General features: G+C 41.1%; 3 protein-coding genes across 4 annotated transcripts; all 3 read left to right on the forward strand.

Moving 5' to 3' along the window:
• The first annotated feature begins 179 nt into the window (after nucleotides 1-179).
• mob3c (MOB kinase activator 3C) lies at nucleotides 180-5,953 on the forward strand. Of its 2 annotated transcripts, none has more exons than XM_083911586.1 (4): nucleotides 180-379; nucleotides 2,543-3,147; nucleotides 4,560-4,762; nucleotides 5,591-5,953. In XM_083911586.1, exons 2-4 carry the CDS (start codon nucleotides 2,730-2,732, stop codon nucleotides 5,618-5,620), a joined length of 651 nt encoding a protein of 216 aa, XP_083767712.1. In that variant the 5' UTR covers nucleotides 180-379; nucleotides 2,543-2,729; the 3' UTR covers nucleotides 5,621-5,953. The 2 variants fall into 2 exon arrangements, with proteins under 2 accessions (XP_083767712.1, XP_083767713.1); XM_083911587.1 differs by having other exon boundaries at nucleotides 5,595-5,953.
• A 1,338-nt stretch (nucleotides 5,954-7,291) lies between these two features.
• On the forward strand, nucleotides 7,292-15,228 carry mknk1 (MAPK interacting serine/threonine kinase 1). Its single transcript, XM_083911583.1, has 14 exons — nucleotides 7,292-7,376; nucleotides 9,538-9,600; nucleotides 10,109-10,211; nucleotides 10,325-10,423; nucleotides 10,519-10,616; nucleotides 10,961-11,040; nucleotides 11,144-11,217; nucleotides 11,320-11,424; nucleotides 11,525-11,580; nucleotides 11,692-11,787; nucleotides 11,906-12,100; nucleotides 12,619-12,783; nucleotides 12,898-12,941; nucleotides 13,202-15,228. Exons 2-14 carry the CDS (start codon nucleotides 9,547-9,549, stop codon nucleotides 13,419-13,421), a joined length of 1,389 nt encoding a protein of 462 aa, XP_083767709.1. The 5' UTR covers nucleotides 7,292-7,376; nucleotides 9,538-9,546; the 3' UTR covers nucleotides 13,422-15,228.
• A 1,462-nt stretch (nucleotides 15,229-16,690) lies between these two features.
• Nucleotides 16,691-17,299, forward strand: LOC310945018 (transmembrane protein 275-like; the record flags this gene model as incomplete). Its single annotated transcript, XM_083910958.1, has 1 exon — nucleotides 16,691-17,299. The coding sequence occupies one exon, from the start codon at nucleotides 16,691-16,693 to the stop codon at nucleotides 17,297-17,299; it is 609 nt and encodes a 202-aa protein (XP_083767084.1).
• Between the last annotated feature and the right edge of the window lie 1,263 nt (nucleotides 17,300-18,562).

Below are 18,562 nucleotides of genomic sequence, written 5' to 3' on the forward strand. Positions count from 1 at the left end.
CCCCCCCCCACACACACACACACACACACACACACAGACACACAGACACACACCCCTACAGGCACTGACACAACTGCACACACACACAGACGGCAGAGCCCAGAAGGCAAAGTCAGGATGTGACATCATCCACAGGAAGAGAAGCCAAACAACTTTTTCTCTCTTTGCTGTGTTGTCTGTGCTGCTGAGTGAAGTTGGAGCCTCTCGGTCTGTTAGTGGCCGGCAGAGAGGGAGAGGATCCAGAGGAGCTCGAGAGGGGGCAGAGCAGATGAAGCTGTCCTGCACAGGGAGTTTCAAGTCAAGGGGCTCCGGCGCATGAATCCTCCCTGAACTTCCCACAACTTCCCACCACATTCCTCCGCTGTAGGATTTCAGCCAGGTAACGTGCAGACAGCTTTTTCCATTCTGTAGTCTCTTGTTTTTTTTATCTCCCTCTTCCTTTGTTTATTTGGTTACCGTGACTTGCAGTGTCTTGTTTTTTTCATTTTCTTTTTTATTCATTTATGTGTCGAATCTTGACAGGACTTTTGTTAGTCTGCAGTGTCAGAGGCAAATTCCAGAAAAACCATGAAAGTATGCCAACAGTGCAAGATCAGACATGCTTTGTAGCCCGAGGCTTTTGAGGCACGCATGAAGACGTAAAGTCACTCTTTTCTACATGCTGTCACTTTTTGTACAAACAACTACAAAGAGTGTCCAAGTTTAATGTTCGGCTGAAACTGTGGCTCTTTGAATCGAGTACTGAATGTCACACTGTAACAGAGCCATCCCCAGAAACCCTTTTGTTATGGACACGTTAAGTGCTATCTCATGACCACGTATTCACGCTCCCCCAGTGGTGAGTGTTGAACTGACTGTGAAAGCTAGTGGAAAGAAAAAGTACCCTTCTCATATATCAAATACAGTTTGCATTTGAAAACATAATAAAAATGAATAAGAGTGAACAGAATCCAGTCAAACTAGAAGCTTCACAGACATGTGAGGAGTCTGTGGATAGGAGTTTTCTAGGTCAACAGAAGTCCACAACAAACCACCGTATCAGTGCTTGGTCTATAATGTGAGAGCACAGATAATGCAGAGACAGAAACTTCTGCTAACTTGAGTCACATAGAAACAACCACAGGAAATGCGGAGGCCTGCAGTTCAAAATGGGACACAAATGCGGATATAATATCATGTTGCAACCACAGTCACTTGAATGTGACTGAAGTGTCAAAGCTGAAGAATAAACATACTCTGCTACAGTCTCATCATATCCCAGTGGGGTGTAAAACAATGAAACGCAACCCTTTCAATTATGTCACGGACCTAGACTTCATTTCTCAGAAACTGCCCTCCTTGTTTTCCTATAATAATCTATTTAGTTAATATTCAAATGAGAACATCAGATTCTTACTATCATAACAATAAAGGCGTGTTCTGAATGAGGGTCATAGTGCTGTGTCTGAGCAAAGCGAGACACTGTGGACACTTTCTCCCACAATGCTCTCTAGAAATGGTTAAGTTTTAGTGGAGTGGCAGCACGCCATTCATCCTCTTCATTATGCCTGGCTCTAGTGGTCTGAATTTTACCAAAACCAACAGAGACTGTTGCTATTTTTACCGATGGATGCCACTGAATATCTTGTGATAAGGTTATCTTGGTCACATAGAGCAGTGGAAGCAATAATGACATGTTTGCAGTTTTCTTTGAAGTATGTTTCTGTTTCTCAGTAAAGGTCCCTTGTCGAAAAAGGGAAGTTTTCATGTTGTTTGTGATTATAAAGGAGATCAAGGTGCTATATAATTACTGTTAAAATCCACAAAGTCTGTTAACGAGCCGTCAGGACTACTGTACGGTTGTGAACTATACTTTGTACTGTATTGTATAGGAAGAAAGTGCTGCTACAGTGCTGTTACAGTCATTCCCCGGCTGCAATGACAGTGCAGAGAGTGGCCCAAAGAGCAGACTTCCACCAGCTATTTCCTGTTTAGCGCTCTGGCTAACTTAATTGGGGGCTAAATGATTTGATAGTGCGGCTCTTCTATACTTTTTAAAATGTTATCGGACCAAATGGATGAAACACTGCTATTCACATAAGTCATTTTACGGGATTTGTGACACTCGAATTCATGTATCCACGGATTTACAGACGCCTCTTTCGCTGTGTTAGTCAATGGGAAAGAGTAATTTTGGTCCAGAGGGCATCAAAGGACGGATCTGGTAGTTCCAATTCCACCGTTTGGCCACTATGTCAAATTGGCTTCAAAGCTCGGCACACTTCCTGGGGGCCTGATGAATACAGGTATATTCAGAAAGACACTAGGAGAAAAATAACATGTTTTCTGAACATTAAAGCATGTCACCCAAGTACTGCACCTGAAAAGGAGCATAATATGGGACCTTTAATAAGTAGTTCTTCCTGGTTTGTATGGCCCCTTTGTAAACAATCTGACAGTGATATGTATGGTGTGCAGTTATACCTTTGATGTTTTGTTCATGCGCAGTTATTCTGGACAAAAGCAGTGGATTGACACATTCTCTTGTTCTTCTTCTTCGCAGAAACATCCTGCCATCTGAAAACGAGAGCTCCTTGCAATCTCTACATGACAGACGCTGACCCCCTGTGACCTGATTTCCGAGCTGAAACCAGCCCGATTCCACCTCTCAGGAAGGTCACACTTTATCAAACTCCAAACAAACTACCAGAACGTATTCTCCCCTTATCTCAGGGGAAGCGACTGAGCCAATGGCGTTGTGTCTCGGACAGGTGTTCAGCAAAGACAAAACATTCAGACCGAGGAAACGGTTTGAACCGGGCACCCAGCGCTTCGAACTCTACAAGAAGGCCCAGGCCTCGCTCAAGTCCGGGTTGGACCTGAGGAAAGTGGTTCAGCTGCCGGAGGGAGAGAACATCAACGACTGGATTGCTGTTCATGTGGTGGATTTCTTTAACAGGATCAACTTGATCTATGGCACGGTGAGCGAGTACTGCTCCGAGCGCACGTGTCCCATCATGTCTGGGGGGCTGAGATACGAGTACAGGTGGCAGGACGGTGACGACTACAAGAAACCGACCAAGCTGCCTGCTCTCAAGTACATGAACCTGCTAATGGACTGGATAGAGTCGCTCATCAATAATGAGGACATCTTCCCCACCAGAGTAGGTGTGTGAGAGGAGTCAACCAATGAAGGCGTCGGACCATTATTGAGTGTGTAACCCAATACATGATTGATCGCTGCCTGCACTGACGATGTGCTTGCATCAGTGCTTAACTGTCAGTCTGGAGTTCAATGCTGCTCCCCTTCATTAACATCTCAAACGGGATGATCAAGTTCAAGCTGAGGTTAATTAAACAATAACGATGACATTTAGAAAAGATATTTTCTATCTGCACCAGATCTGACAATCAACATTTATTAGAAGAGGGAATCCAGGGCCTTTTTGCATGATCTTCCTCTGGCAGCTCTGGTTTCATCCTACAGTCCGTAGACACGCAGGTCAGGTGAAATGAGAACTCTAAGTTTACCATAGGTGTAATGTTTTGTCAGCCTGTGGTAGATTTGCCACTTGTCCAGAGTGTTCCTCTACCTTTTACCCAGTGTGTGAACAATCCTCCATGAGCCTGAGCAGAAATAAACAGGAGCAGGAAATGGATGGTTAGAATAAGCTGTGAAACAATGTGCAGTACACTGGTTCCCAATCTACTTTGGTCTAGTATACCCCCACAGCCCTTTCTGAAGGGCCCCGTCCATAGAATCTTCAAGAAATTGTTATAGTTTGTCAATGCTGAGAAAACACAAGGCTTTGATGATTGTGTGACACATCAATCCTGCAATTTGTGATGTTTAGGCCGTCTTTCTTGTATTCTGTGGATTGATGTATTATTTTTACTGCCACTGAAAGCTTATCAAGTAGGAATATTCTGATGCGTTACACACAAATGTGCAAGTCAACGGTTATTGTGGCAGTAAATATAACCTTAACCAAATCAGAATTTTATAATGTCAAATAAGCAGAGCTACTTCTGAACTCCAGAGACCTCAGTGCACAAAGCACATGCTGACCACTAGACTACCGGGTGCTCATTGCATGCCGTAGTGCACAAGCCATTGGAAATAATGCGTTTCAGAGTGCAGCGGTGCCATTGTTGCATTGTATCTGAAAGGGCATTTCAGGGTATTTTAGCCACAAGAGGCAGTTTTCTTTGACAAAGCATAATGGCACTTTTTAGACTGGCTGAGGCCTTATGCAACTGAAAAATGGGTAGTAATACATTTTTGATTAAAGGTGCGTTAGAGTAACAGGACCTATATTTTCTTTCCCAACCCAGTACCTGAAAAGTCTTTAACATATTTCCTATGAAATCAGATTTCTTTAGGACACTGACTAGCACTTGATGGTTGATGCTGCTGAGGAGAAGTGTTATTACTTACAGAATATTATATCTGCTAAATAATGGGTTTCATTTAAAGAAAATTATCACTTTTTTGTCTCAGATTTAATCAAACTATTTCTCAGGTGAAAGTCTATTAAAGTCTGTAACACTTTTCTCCTTTTCTCTTTTCTTTACACTAGGTGTACCTTTCCCCAAGAACTTCCAGCAGGTGTGCAAGAAGATCCTGAGCCGTCTCTTCAGGGTGTTTGTGCATGTTTACATCCATCACTTTGACAGCATCTGCAGCATGGGTGCAGAGGCCCACATCAATACCTGCTACAAGCACTACTACTACTTCATCTCAGAGTTCAACCTCATTGATCACTCTGAACTGGAGCCCCTGGTGAGACAAAAGCGTGACCTCAGATGTGTGAGAGTGAGCAGAAAGAATCAAGTGGATGTTTTGTTTGGGGAGGGTTGTCAGTATGACCATCATGACTGTCAGTCAAACAGAACTGATCAGCCATCCTGCCGTCTGTTACCTTGTTGTGCAGCATCCTTGGCGAGGTTGAATTTCATCTTCATGTCTGTGTGTTTTCCGGGCTCACGCAGTGCAGAGAAAATAACAGCAAATTGTTGTCCTCTGAAGCCGCACAGACTACACGTTCTCTCTAAGATAACAATCATTTTCCATTTGACAAAAGGAACAGAATCAGCATTCACTTTGCCCCCAATTTTCCATCCTGGTGATAGAAACGCGTTAACTGCTTTATAGAAAATGGTTTAGTTTGAAGCAACAACTCTCCTAACAGAAGTTGCTGACTTTGTGCAGTAATGAGGCACAGTTTGTGTAGTTGTTGCTTTTTTTCCCCACATATGAGCAGATGGAGAACGGTGCTTCGAGCGTCAATAAAAAGCTCCAGTTATCATCATTATGATGCCCGGGCTGTGTAATTCCCCTCACAAAGTGAAACAGGGACGAGACATTTATGTCAACACACTGCAGAAAAGATGAATCTTGCTAACACACACTGTTTTATTGTCTCACCTTCTGTACTCAAGGCGATTTATTTTGTTGTTGTTGGTCTTCTAGTAACAAATTGCTTTATTCTAACAGCAAGAAATAATCTTCATATGGAAAGTCTAGATTGTACTTCAAAACAATCCTTCATCTCCTCGAACAATGTTAATTCAGTGTGTTAAACATGTCCTTTGTTTTATTTTCCTACAGAAAGAGATGACAGAGAAGATATGCAATTAAAGAAAACCGCATGGACAAAAAGGAGTTTACATTTCAACGTTATCTGAGCCCCGTGAGAAATCATCGGCTGTGAAACACTCAAAACAAAGAACGATTTTACATGAAGTTGTACGAGTGGTTTTCTAAGCATAACTGGGAAGGTCCACTAACTCCCACACTTCTACAGACTGTGCCTTCATAGAGGGTGTACTTACAGTAACTGTGATGCTTGATGCCATCATTATAGGACTTTGTGCTGCTTTATAAAACATCTGTACTCGCGCCTTTTCTTTCTTCCTGTGCATGAATGTTACTGTTTGACCTTTCTTATGTGTTGAGTCTTATTTTGTTGAATGGGAGATTGTATGTTATCTGAGCTTTTTTATAGTTTAAACATAAAAATGCAGCTTAAAAATGAAAAATCATTGCTTTTACGAAATGTGTATGTACAAAAACATTGGGTCATAATTTGTCTTTTCATTATCAAAGTCAACACTATTATCACAGAAGTGACAACAAGACGAGTACTTATATATCTTTTAAAATCATAGATTTGCTTTAAAGGTTTGGCCTGCTGTACAGGGTGTTAGTTTCAGACCAAAACCAACACAGACAAAGACATATTTCACCAGATAAATGGGGGAAATCTTTCTTTCTTTCTTTTTATTTATAAAAAAAATCCATGATATATGGAATAAAGACAATTCAGTTCAATTTTATTTACAGTGCCAAAACATAACAAAAATTATCTCAGGACACAGAGTAAGTAAAGACCACACTCATGACTTATTTATGATTTACTTATGACCAACAATTCCCCCTTGAGTACACAGTGGCAACGAAAACCTTCCCTTTAACAGACAGGAACGTTGGACAGACCCAGCTCTATGGAGGATGGACATCTGTCTGCACCAGTTGGGGAGGAAGAAAAGGAGAGAGAAAAGACAGACAGATGGACAGAGAGAGACAGACACACAGAGAGACACTTCCAGAGATGCAAGCAACCACCAAAGTAAAAGTAACAGTAACTACAATAATATCTATAACAATGTGAATATGGCTCATGTGTTATAGCAGTTAATAAAGTAGAATAGTAGAAACAAGCACAGCTAAAGTGATAGAATATGACAATAATAGTAATAGTGGTAAATATGATCAATGATGAGTAGTGGTAATAACAGCTGTGATACAATGAGATATAATACTGGTGATATTTTGATGCCTATAAATGTTATAATTTATAAAACTCATGATATTTTATTAGAGTAATTGTAATAATAGCAGCAGGAAGCGTCATGCAGGACCACGGCAGCAGGCACCACCACCATCAGCAGAGACCTGAGAGATGACAAAGCACAAACAACTCAGGGGAAGAAGTTGAATTAGCATCATCTCAAATAACAAGAGACAACATCTCTTTGAAAGAGAGCTCGTATGATGAAACATTGTGAGTATGTGGCGTGAGTTGCTATTGTTAGTGCTGCTGACCTGCCAAACCTCTGCATCTGTAAATAAACGTCATGCACATAGACTGTCATGCACAAAAAATCCCCTCTACGTGGATTGGGGGTGTGGTAGGGAATCAAGCAAAGTGACGCAGTACCGGTCGACCAATGGGAGAAGAGGGGACAGATAAAGGGGGCGGGGCAAAGGGTCTGTTTATGTGTTTTCCCGCCCTGCGCGTCACTGATGGATCTCAGCTAGCAATGGGCGCTTGCATCAGCTGTGAGAGGCTTTGACAGACGGGGATTTGGCTGGTTTTGGACACAGAGTCCAGGTAAGAAGTTTTTTTTTTTTAATCACATTTTATATGTTCGTTTTAACGAGAACTGACGTGTATTTAAGTTTAATACAAACAAGCGAATGGACGTTAACCGGGACAAGCTTGCTAAAGGTGCTTGCTAACTAGCTGGTGCTAACGACAATAACATCGGGTTGAATAACGTTAGTCGGTGCGCTAAATTTAACGTTCCTCATTCATACATAGCTCCATTATATTTTAATTGTGCCATGATTTGTTTAGCACTAATGTTCAGTGTCGATGTGGCAGTTGTTGCGATCACGTACGGAACTGTGTCACCAGTCGGACAGTTTTTGGCTAATTTCTATCAGACCTTCTGTTTAACCTACGGATAGAAATGACGGTGTATTGTTTAGAGTTAATTAAATAGTGTTAAACTAAAGTACAGCTTCGTATCTTTGTAACCATGTATCGTTTTAACGGTCTAATTTAGCTTTGTGTTTACAAGAGTTGTCAAAAGGACGCTAACACCGGTGAATTAGCCGTGTGCTCCCCTCGGACCTAGCCGGACACCCCGATCTCCTCGCCGTAAACACTGGGAGCTGCTGGTCGTCCACATTAACATAAATGTTGTCAACACATCCTGGACCATACTTAAATCCTTCACAATAAAATAACATGCTTTAACAGCTCCAAAATAGACCGTTAAGTCTTCCACATTTCCATTTTTAATGTAAACCACCACCTGAGCATCGCCCAAACGTTCTTACTGCTTTCTCCCATCAACGTCACTTTCATTTACTAATTTGACGTGTAAATACCAATCTACAAATATGAAACTTCACTTGCAGAATCTTAGAAGTGTGTAGATTAATTCTACCTGCACTTCGGTGGCGATCACCCAGTAAAAGCAACACGAAAAGACCGGAAACTTCGGCAAACTGCATCCGTCCGGATAGGGCTAATACCAGAGAACGGCGTCCGACTGGTGATACTTGCCCTGAGATGGTGTAACCCTGGATATTACGGCTGAAAGGTCACGTTTAGCTTTTATTAATCAAAAGTGAGCTCAAGCTTATGAAAAGCGGTTTCAACATTTATTGGAATCCCAGCCCTATCTGTAATTAAATTTTAGACATTATTAAGCATTTCTCCTATTCAATACTTACCAGTCAGAATCATAATTAAAGATTTCCAAAATGACCTTATTTCTAGTAAAAAATTACATTCCTAGATATCTAAAAACTGTATTTCTCCTAGTTAAAATTCAGCTTAATTGGATATGTATTTCAGATATATGTAATTGAATCTTACTAGTCAGAACAATAATTTCATATATCCACATCATTCTTACTCATACAAATGACGTCACGTTTGTAATTCATGTGTATTAGGCTTTCAGTTCTAGATGTTATCCACCATTACATTTTAGATATCTAAAAGGAACATTACGGATATCTGTAATGTCATTCTTACTAGTTAAATTGCAGTTGTGCATATCTGTAATGACATTTTTTACTAGTCAGTATGCATTTGGGATAGTCAAAATTACATTATGGATATCTGGAATGGTTTTTCATTTGGGATAACTGAAATTAAAATTATGACAAGTAACATTTGAATTGTAGATGTCTACAGTGGCAATTTTCCTAGTAAAAAACATGACAGATATCCAGAACGTGCGTTACAGACATCTATATAATGTCATTGTGAATATCTAGAATTGAAAGCCCAATGCACATGAATGGCAAAAGTGACATACTTTGTACTAGTGAGAATGTCATTGTGGATATCTGAAATGTTCTTTTTTTGACTAGAAGGGTTTGAATTACAGATATCTGCAATACATATCCAGTCTAGCTATTGAATGTCAATCTTGCCATAAAAGCTAACCTATTACAGGCTGGGCTTGAACCTTCTGCCACTAAACTTTTTCTGTCAGTGAATAGCCACGACCAGGTCGAAACAAAATGTGACACAAGAGACTGAAAGAAAGAGGAAACTGTTTTTGGTACACGTCAAGCTACTGCAGGGTGATTACTTACTTTTCACTTTTTTTTGCTTTTTCATTGCTGAAATTCCGAGACTTCCCACTTTTAAATGACTTGTTATTGTGCATATTTGTATCTCTGCTTATGCAGTTTGTTCCGGACTTACTTTAGTATTTGTCTTTTTCTGTTTTACCCTGTACTCTCAGTTGGCAGATATGGTGAGGCACATCATGATGACAGAGTTGCAGACCTTCCAGCACTCTCTGCAGGTAAGATCTGAACTGTTGATGGTGATTTCAAACCTTTTAACTTCCCCGAAACATGTTGTTAGATACGATAAAGCTGCTAGAAAGTAGTAGTCCACAGACAGACTGTCGAGGTTGTTACACAGAAATGTAGAAGTTTCATCATTTACCATGAGTCATGCGCTATAACTGGTTGTGTAAATGCTTCTGGTAATATCCAGGGTGATGTAAGGCCTGTGTTGTTTCCTGTAATAATCACCTGTTTTGGCAGATAGCCACAGGGGAAGATAAGATAAGCTATGTTGTAATGGCAGTTATACATCTGTTTGTATAATTACGGGGGTCATTTTTTTTTTTTTACCATAGAAGCCAATTTAACAGTGTCAAAGAAGTGAGAGAATTATGTATTCCTTCTCATGCTTTATCTGCTGTACCACCACCTGATATTTCTGTGGCTACTCTCGCACTTTCCCCTCCCTTCTCCCCTCCCTTCTCTCCCCCCTCCCATGCGGCCTCCTTCTCTGTGATACAGGGTAACTCCCTGGCGGTGGGCCAACTGGGGCAGAGCTGTGGGGGAACTCAGGAGAACGGGGTCGCTTCAGAGGAGAGGCAGCAACTTTCCCAGGGCCCAGCAGGTACAACAGCTCTGGAGCTACTGAAACTCATGGCGTGTACACTAACCTACTGGCAACGTCTGTACTGTTATTGACTAATTTGTTTGCATATGTGTTCTTTTGTGATGCTACAGAAATTGAAAAAAGCCAGCCAGTGAACATCCCAGATGCAGCTAAAAGGAAAAAGAAGAAAAGAACTAGAGCGACGGACAGCTCCACGGGCACTTTTGATGGTATTGAAGCTGATTTTTATTGTGAAACATCTAAAAACCAAAACAATGACATCAACACTCAACTGCTGCAATCTCATGTGTCGCTTTTTCTTCAGATCTTTACAAACTGACAGACGAGGTGCTCGGTCAGGGGGCTTATGCTAAAGTTCAAGGATGCATAAGTCTGCAGAATGGACAGGAGTTTGCTGTGAAGGTGAGTAAGGATGCTTTGTAGTTAACAAAGTAAGACATTTTTATATGACTAATTAAATGATGAGAAAGCCTGATGCTATCGGGTTTAAAACAAGTTGTGTGCATTAATGTGTTTAGGATATAAAAAGTTAACAGATTTACCAAATTAATACCACCTTTAGCTAAATTGCTAAACTAAAGTTTTTAGTTTACTATACGAAAATCATTCAAGCATAAATGGTTAAACCTAAGTTTATGTGCTTTAATGTGTGAAGGATATAAAACGTTTTTTGGTTTACATTAAGAAAATCATGCAGGCATATGTGGTTAAAGTTCATTTTATATGTCTTGTTTTGTTTTCCATAGATCATAGAAAAGAGTGCGGGGCACAGCCGCAGTAGAGTCTTTAGAGAGGTGGAGACGCTCTACCAGTGTCAAGGAAACAAGTGAGTGCATTTTTTTTTTTTTACGAGACATTTTTTTAAAACTTAATTAGAAACCAGCACAGAATAAAACAGATTCTAATCATTGTGAAATATCTTGATTTAGCAACATTTTGGAATTGATCCAGTTCTTTGAAGACAGCTCCTGCTTTTATTTGGTATTCGAAAAGCTGCGTGGTGGTAAGTTTAAATGAAAAGCTCAACAACTAAACCATCTGCTTACCCATAGCCTTTTCAGATGAATTATTATAAACACACACTGATTTCCCTCTCATCCTCCAGGCTCCATTCTTACACACATCCAGAACCGGAAGTACTTTGATGAGCTGGAGGCCAGTAAGGTGGTAAAGGACATTGCCCAAGCTCTTGATTTCCTACACACTAAAGGTAAGTCACCATGCAAACAGCTATCCACTGAAAATCTAAAGAGAATAACTGCAGATTTCTTTTTTTCACTTCCACATGGTGACAATGTGCTTTTCTACAGGTATTGCCCATAGAGATCTTAAGCTGGAGAACATCCTTTGTGAATACACTGATCAGGTAAGTGACGTTTATAGGTTTTAAAGGACTGTGAGCTTTCAGAAGGGCATTAGTTGTTCCTAGGGGTACAGTGTATAACAGTATACGGTTTTCTTCCATCTTTCTGCTCAGGTGTCCCCAGTAAAGATCTGCGATTTTGACTTGGGGAGTGGAGTGAAGCTCAGCAGTGCCTGTACACCTATAACGACTCCAGAGCTCACCACACCGGTAACAGCCTAGTTTTGATTCATGAGTCATGGTGTGCATACTCAAACTGAACCAACATAATCGATAACAGGTACGTGAATCTGCCTGTGTAATTGTTTTGTCTTCGATCCTCTCTTAGTGTGGCTCAGCAGAGTACATGGCTCCAGAAGTAGTGGAGGTGTTCACTGATGAGGCCTCTTTCTACGATAAACGCTGTGACCTCTGGAGTCTCGGGGTCATCCTCTACATCCTGCTCAGCGGCAGCCCCCCGTTCACAGGTCACTGTGGCACAGACTGTGGCTGGGACCGGGGAGAAACCTGCAGAACCTGCCAGGTATGTTCAGCCTCTGCTCTTGCTGGGTTTTAGACTGCTGGCCACAAAAAAAAAGACATTTTAGGATGTAAAAATGATAATCCATCTAATATCGCAAATCAAAAACCCAATTGCAATACCTTTCAAAATAATGGAAATTAAATATTTGATATAAGATGCCCTAGTATGTGCTTTAAATAATGTTTGCCTTCTACACTCAGGCTGTGTCTCAACAGTAATCTTAGTACATATGCATCTTAGTTAAGTCATATTTAATCTAAGTGTATTCTTTAAACCATTAGGAACAAAGCGTGACTGCATCTGTACATCTGGGCACGAATTGTTTTGCTCTGTTGTCGTCTGATTATTATCAACGTTTGGGTTTAATGTTTAATCTCTTCTCCTTGAGACACTGGAGGAGCTAATGCTGGTCCAAATTTCAGCACAGAGAATATTGTCATTCAGCTTCACTACAGACAATAACACAAAACCACTGAGAGCGGGAAAGTTTTACAGGATGTTGTTATATTTCTCCTCAGAGTCACCTGTTTGAGAGCATCCAACAGGGAAAGTATGAATTTCCAGACAAGGACTGGGATCACATCACAGTGGGGGCCAAGGATCTCATATCCAAGCTGTTGGTTCGGGACGCAACTCTGCGCCTCAGTGCTGCTCAGGTCCTCAAGCACCCTTGGGTGCAGGGGGTGAGTATCATTACACCGGTGGGCTAGAATAGCTGTTTTGTATTGTCCGATACGAGACCACTAAATACTATTTTATTTAAATTTAAGTTAATTATTAATTTTCTTTTTTTGCAGAATGCTCCAGAGAGAGGTCTTCCAACTCCTCATGTTCTACAAAGGTACGACGGACACTTTAGAAATGTATTTATGAAGTTTATAAGGTGCTTTTGGCAACATTTTAGTGCTTTGAATCACTCTACAGAGGAAGTTAATTCCGATTTAATTAATTATCTGAATTAATTATATTATTCTTGATCGGACAGAAGAGTGAGAAGAGGCAGGAAGACCACACTGTCCCATGTGAATGTGTAGATGTTACAGGAAGCTAAAAACATTCTTCCGTCTCTCAAACCCTCTTCTGCCTCCTCTCTTCTTCCAGGAACAGCAGTACCAAAGACCTGACTCAGTTTGCAGCAGAAGCCATTGCCTTTAACCGGCAGCTATCTCAGCACGACGAGCAGCAGGAGGATGTCGGAGCCATCGTTTGCTCCATGAGGCTTTCTCCTCCTTCCAACTCCAGACTGGCCCGCAGACGGGCGCAGTCTAATGCCATGCGCGCCAGCGACTTTGCACCCGCAGCAGACGACCTCACAGCGTGAAGGACCAGTACAAGTCTCCCTGTCGTCTGGTTTTACCCTCTACCTGCTTCTTGTGTGTTTTCTGTTTTCACAGGGAGGCTCGTCGTATCAGCCGCACAGTATCAGAAGTGACTAACCGTTCTTGGCGTTGAAGCTCTTTCCCATGGCCAGTTTTCTTATCACTCAGACAGGGTTTGAGCACCAAAGAGACAGTTAATCACCGGCTACCTCCTCCTTATTGAAAATATAGTAGAAACTCCTGAGATTTTTCCAGGAAACGTTTTAAGCTGTCAAAGTTTTAATTAAGCTTTGGATTTTACTTTTACAGTTAGTCTTAACGGAGTTATTTATTTTATATTCTGATGCAACAATTTACAATGACCCCAATACAGCAGAAACCGCTCTTAATGCCAGCAGTTTATATTTAACCAGTACATATCATCATTGACACTGCATTACATGGGTTCAGCACAGTTGTGCAGCTGTTGCTGTCCTGATACAACATTATCTAATTTTGATATATTTTATTTTTTCATGTTGTCCAACTGTGAATTGGTTAATATTATATGTAAGTGTTAGTACTTATTGCTTCTTGGTCAAATGGAGTTATCTTTATGTTTGCTCTGTGAAGCATGTCAGTGTATGTGATTTGATGTGTGTGGATGTATGTGTGTGGTTTATATGATGAAAATGAACTACACTTAACGAGGAGACTGTCCATCTCTGGAACTGGACTTTTCTCCTTTTTTTCTTTTAGGTCATTCTTGTTGAGGCTACGTAGAGCGTACAGAAAGTGCAGGAACGTGAATAGATTTAGGAGTTAAAGAAGACCCTTTGATCAAATAGTTTTATATTTCTTATCATTTCTAGCTTTCTCTTCAACATAAGCTACCTGTAGCACTGGTGAACTTTAAAATAAGTCACTTATTTAGTTTATCTAAAGAAGGGATAGTATTGGAAAGTAAGTAATACGTTTGCTCCAACAATGTGAACTCGATACCCGCAGTAATGTTTATCTTTACGGGGTTAACCGATTAGAGTCCAACATTACCTCAGGCTCTTTTTTTGCACCACATTTTTGCACGTTTTGTACGGTACAAATGTAACACCATCCCAAAAATACCGTCTTGGTTTCTTATTGTCTTATCGATTTAATATCTCAGAGTGTTTTAAATCTGAATGACTTGAAATGTGGGAATTGCTTTTGTTTGGTTGTATGTAGCTGATGAAACTCATAGAGGCTTAATGAATAGTTGATGTAAGATAAAGGATTCCACACTGGGGTTGCAGGGATTTATTTTTATAAAGGTATTTGTATATTGTTTAGTTTGGTTGTGTGACTGGCTCTGAACGTGCCAAGGGAAAGAATAATGGACTAACCATGCAAAGACTTCTGTCTTACATTTTCCAGAGTCCATCAAGTTGCTTATATTCACTTTTTTTTTTTTTTTAAGTTTCACTCGTGAACCCCATCTGTGTTTGAGTGGGTTCACAGAGGGCACTCTATCATCTCTTTTTCCCATAACCCTATTAACTTTGTGTTGCCCACTAAATGTCACTTGCCCTGATTTCATACTGTTGCCATGGACACCCAATCCCTATAGCAACAAAGGGCCTTCATAGGCTCTGAGCTTTGCTCGTAGCATACACACATTAGGAAACAACCACTTGCTATGTTTAAGCCCCCTCACATCGTTATAAATCATAAAAGGACGTGTTTGTTTTTCCAACATGTGATGACATCAAATGAGAGAGAGTAACTGATCCCGTTGAAATCTGTCTAAGTTCTTACGGGGTCCTATGCATAAAGCTGTCATTGGTATGCTGTGTTCTCAATAAAAAGATCCTTAACATCTTCTCTTGTCTCATCTGTGTTACTTAAATTAATGTATCCCTTTAATGCAAGATCATTTTAGATTAATGGGGAAAATGAAATATGATCTCTTATATAGTATGGAGGACTAAATATGACTTAAGTCTCAATAAATAAATAAATACAGGAAGCAATAGATGCATGAATTAACAGGACACCCAACCTCATTAACATAAATGTAAAGCATTTATGTATTATACATTTATTTATGCATTTATTTGTTCATCAATGTTTGCATTCGTACATTTTTTACATTATTTATTTCAGTATTCATTCATTTATTTAAGTATTTATTTATTCCTGCATTTGTTTATACCTTTAATATTGCATTTATTATTTTTAAATTCAATTATTAATTTATTTCAGCAGTTATTCATTTACTTATTCCTGTTTTTATTTATACATTTATTCATGCATTTATTTATTTATTGAGAAAAAAGTCATGTTTAGTCCTCCATACTACAGTAAATAGAGAGCAGAGTAAATGGTTTGCAGCTTTCATCCAGCTAGGGTCCCTTTGTACTTTTGTATTGGATATATATCTATATAGATATATATATATATAGCATCACTCACAGATGTGTGTGTATTCAGATAACCCAAATCATTTTAACATTGTAAAAGACCCAAATTACCTGATAACAAAATGTACTTTTATGATAATTTTGTTATGGATTTAAAGAAACGACACGCGGAAGTGCCATTCAACACCACCCTGTGTATTCCACAGAAATTCTGAGAGCATTTATTCAGTGCACACATGCAAAAATGTAATAATCCCTTCATTGCCCCCGATTTGATTGGACGGTTTGTTTCAGAGCCCTGTAGCGCCCCCAGTGGTGGATCTCATTATGACCTGTGGTGTGTGTGTGTGTGAGCAGCAGCAGCAGCAGCAGCAGCAGCAGCTCACTCTGCTGGACACCTGCTGGACGGAGATCTCCTCCAACTCCGCGACTCCTGCGCAGCATGATGGACGGACGGAAGACGGCCAACATCAGATGGATTTATGGGTCTGATCTAAAGTAAGTGACACTGAGAAAAATCACTAACAATGTTGCTGTAAGGTTGTTTTCAGTTTTCTTCCTCAATGCAAATTGTCTGGCTGCGTGCCCAGCAGTGAGGGTCGCTTATTATAGCTGCACATTTACAGCTGAAAGCCCACATGTTGGCACGTGAAAACCCCTCATAAGTCGGAGTCACTACTCAGTTACATTTATGGAGATTTATTCTTTTATAGCATTTTATGAATTACTTCTGAATTAAATAAAAATGATCAAATGTCACAAAAACGTATAACAACCTTTTGGTCTCCCTCTTCAGCCTCTTCATCATCATCTCTCTGTAAAGTGATGAGTTCAGTGGTCGCTCAGTCATCTGATCATCAGCTTCTCTGGGTCTCACAACCTTCCTATGAGACATGGTGCTACGTGAAAAAACCTCCAGGACATCTGCCTCCAAGAAGGTCCCCAAGCAGCAGCGCTCCCTGAGGCACCAGAGCCTGCCCTCTCCGGCCCTGTGCTGCGCCTGCGGCCTGTGCATCATGCTGGCCGGCGTCAACATCACCCTGGTGGGAGCTTTCGCCTTTGGCACCTTCATCCCTACTGGCAACCCCCCCATCATCATCGGGCCTGTTCTCTTATTGATAGCCCTGGCCTTCTTCACGGGGTGTTGTGTGGTCAGCAGGAGGCCCCCTGCCCACATGGCTCACCAGGCTAAAGGAGGTGAGAAGTGGGGGCTGATACGGATGGGGACGGCGGCGTTTGAGATGGAGACGAGCGAGCACACGCTGCAGGACACCACGGCCGTTCAGCTCAGCCCCACCAACTCCCCCACCTCCTCTCACAGGTCCAGTTCCAGCCACAGGGGCGACACTGCTCCTCCTGGTCGTCAGGGAGGAGGCTCGGAGCTGCACGTGTCAGAGATGTCTAACTCGGGTGTCACTGGAGATAACACCACCTTGACCTCTGACAACAAGGCGAGCCCTCCCACACAGATGCTGCCTGCTCAGAACACTCCCTCTACGTAGCATGGACTTAAGTGTTTTGCTGTTTACAGGATGGAAATGCCTGGTGTACTTGACAAGACTGACTCACTACTACAGACAAAAGACCTGATAAAGGGCCAGCAGACTCTCAGACTGTCGACTGAAATGTGTTGTGCTTAACCACTCTGATTGTAGCTTATTCAGTGTGTTGTGTTGCTGAATGTTTATTGTTCGGTCCCTGGGTGTGCATTACTTCGCCATAACAGAAACAGAAACAGGAGATGATACCTTAATCCAAGGGCCTGTTTGTGTACTTCTTGTTGTATAAAACATCCAGTTAAGGCAGATAATCCTGCGTTCGTGTGGATCGACTGTGGTTAGTGCTTGTCAACCAACTGTACGTTGGGAAAGAAGATGTCCAGCCAAGCTTCTCTGAGTCATGAAAGCTGTTCCTATGTAAGCCTGGTAAATCTCAGGCACTGTTTTTTTTTCTTTGACAAAACTGTTGCTTTTAAATGCTTGCATCGGCTGCAGTGAGTGAGTCACCTGTATCAAGAACAAATTAGTGAATGTGTGTGTCATGTTGTCACTGCGGACGTCACTACATGTTTATGGCCTCTATATGTTTTATAAATAAAGCTGAGATGTTATTTGAGTCAGTTATATGGTGTGTGTCTGTTCAAAAAACCCAATTAAAAAGAAAGAGTCTTTGTGTAGCATGCACCGTAACAAAACCATAAAAAACAATACGTGTCAGGCTACGTGAGGAAAGTATACGACTTGCAGAGATAAGTTGTTATCTGAGAAAAGCCAGCTGCGGCAGTGCAAACAACTCCTTCCTGACGTGCTGCCCATCACTTTGGCATCTGACCCAACAGATGCTGGCAGAAGCGAGAGCCCTGTTTACTCATCATTATACATCTGCTGTCCACAAACACAGCAAACCACACGGTGTGATCCCCACACTGCTCAACCCCTGGAGAAGATAACAGAACAGCTGTTATTGTCTTATGAACGGCTACAGGCAGGCAGTGTGGGTGTCTGTAGTTATCCAATGAGTCAGAAATACGACCAGTATTGTTTCTATAAAGGGGATGACATGTCTCGGCAACCTGAGCTCATTTCAGTAAACTATTAATAAGATCATGTTGCTCTCACAGATGGCACAGTGAAATGAATTTAGTGCAGGGTTGCAGTACCTGAGCAATTTTTACTTTACAACATTTACTTAAAGGGGAAATATCCTCATTTTCAGGTTCATACTTGAATTTTTGGTTTCTACCAGAACATGTTTACATGCTTAAA

Source organism: Echiichthys vipera (assembly GCF_963691815.1).
Source record: "Echiichthys vipera genome assembly, chromosome: 3".
NCBI lineage: Eukaryota > Metazoa > Chordata > Actinopteri > Perciformes > Trachinidae > Echiichthys > Echiichthys vipera.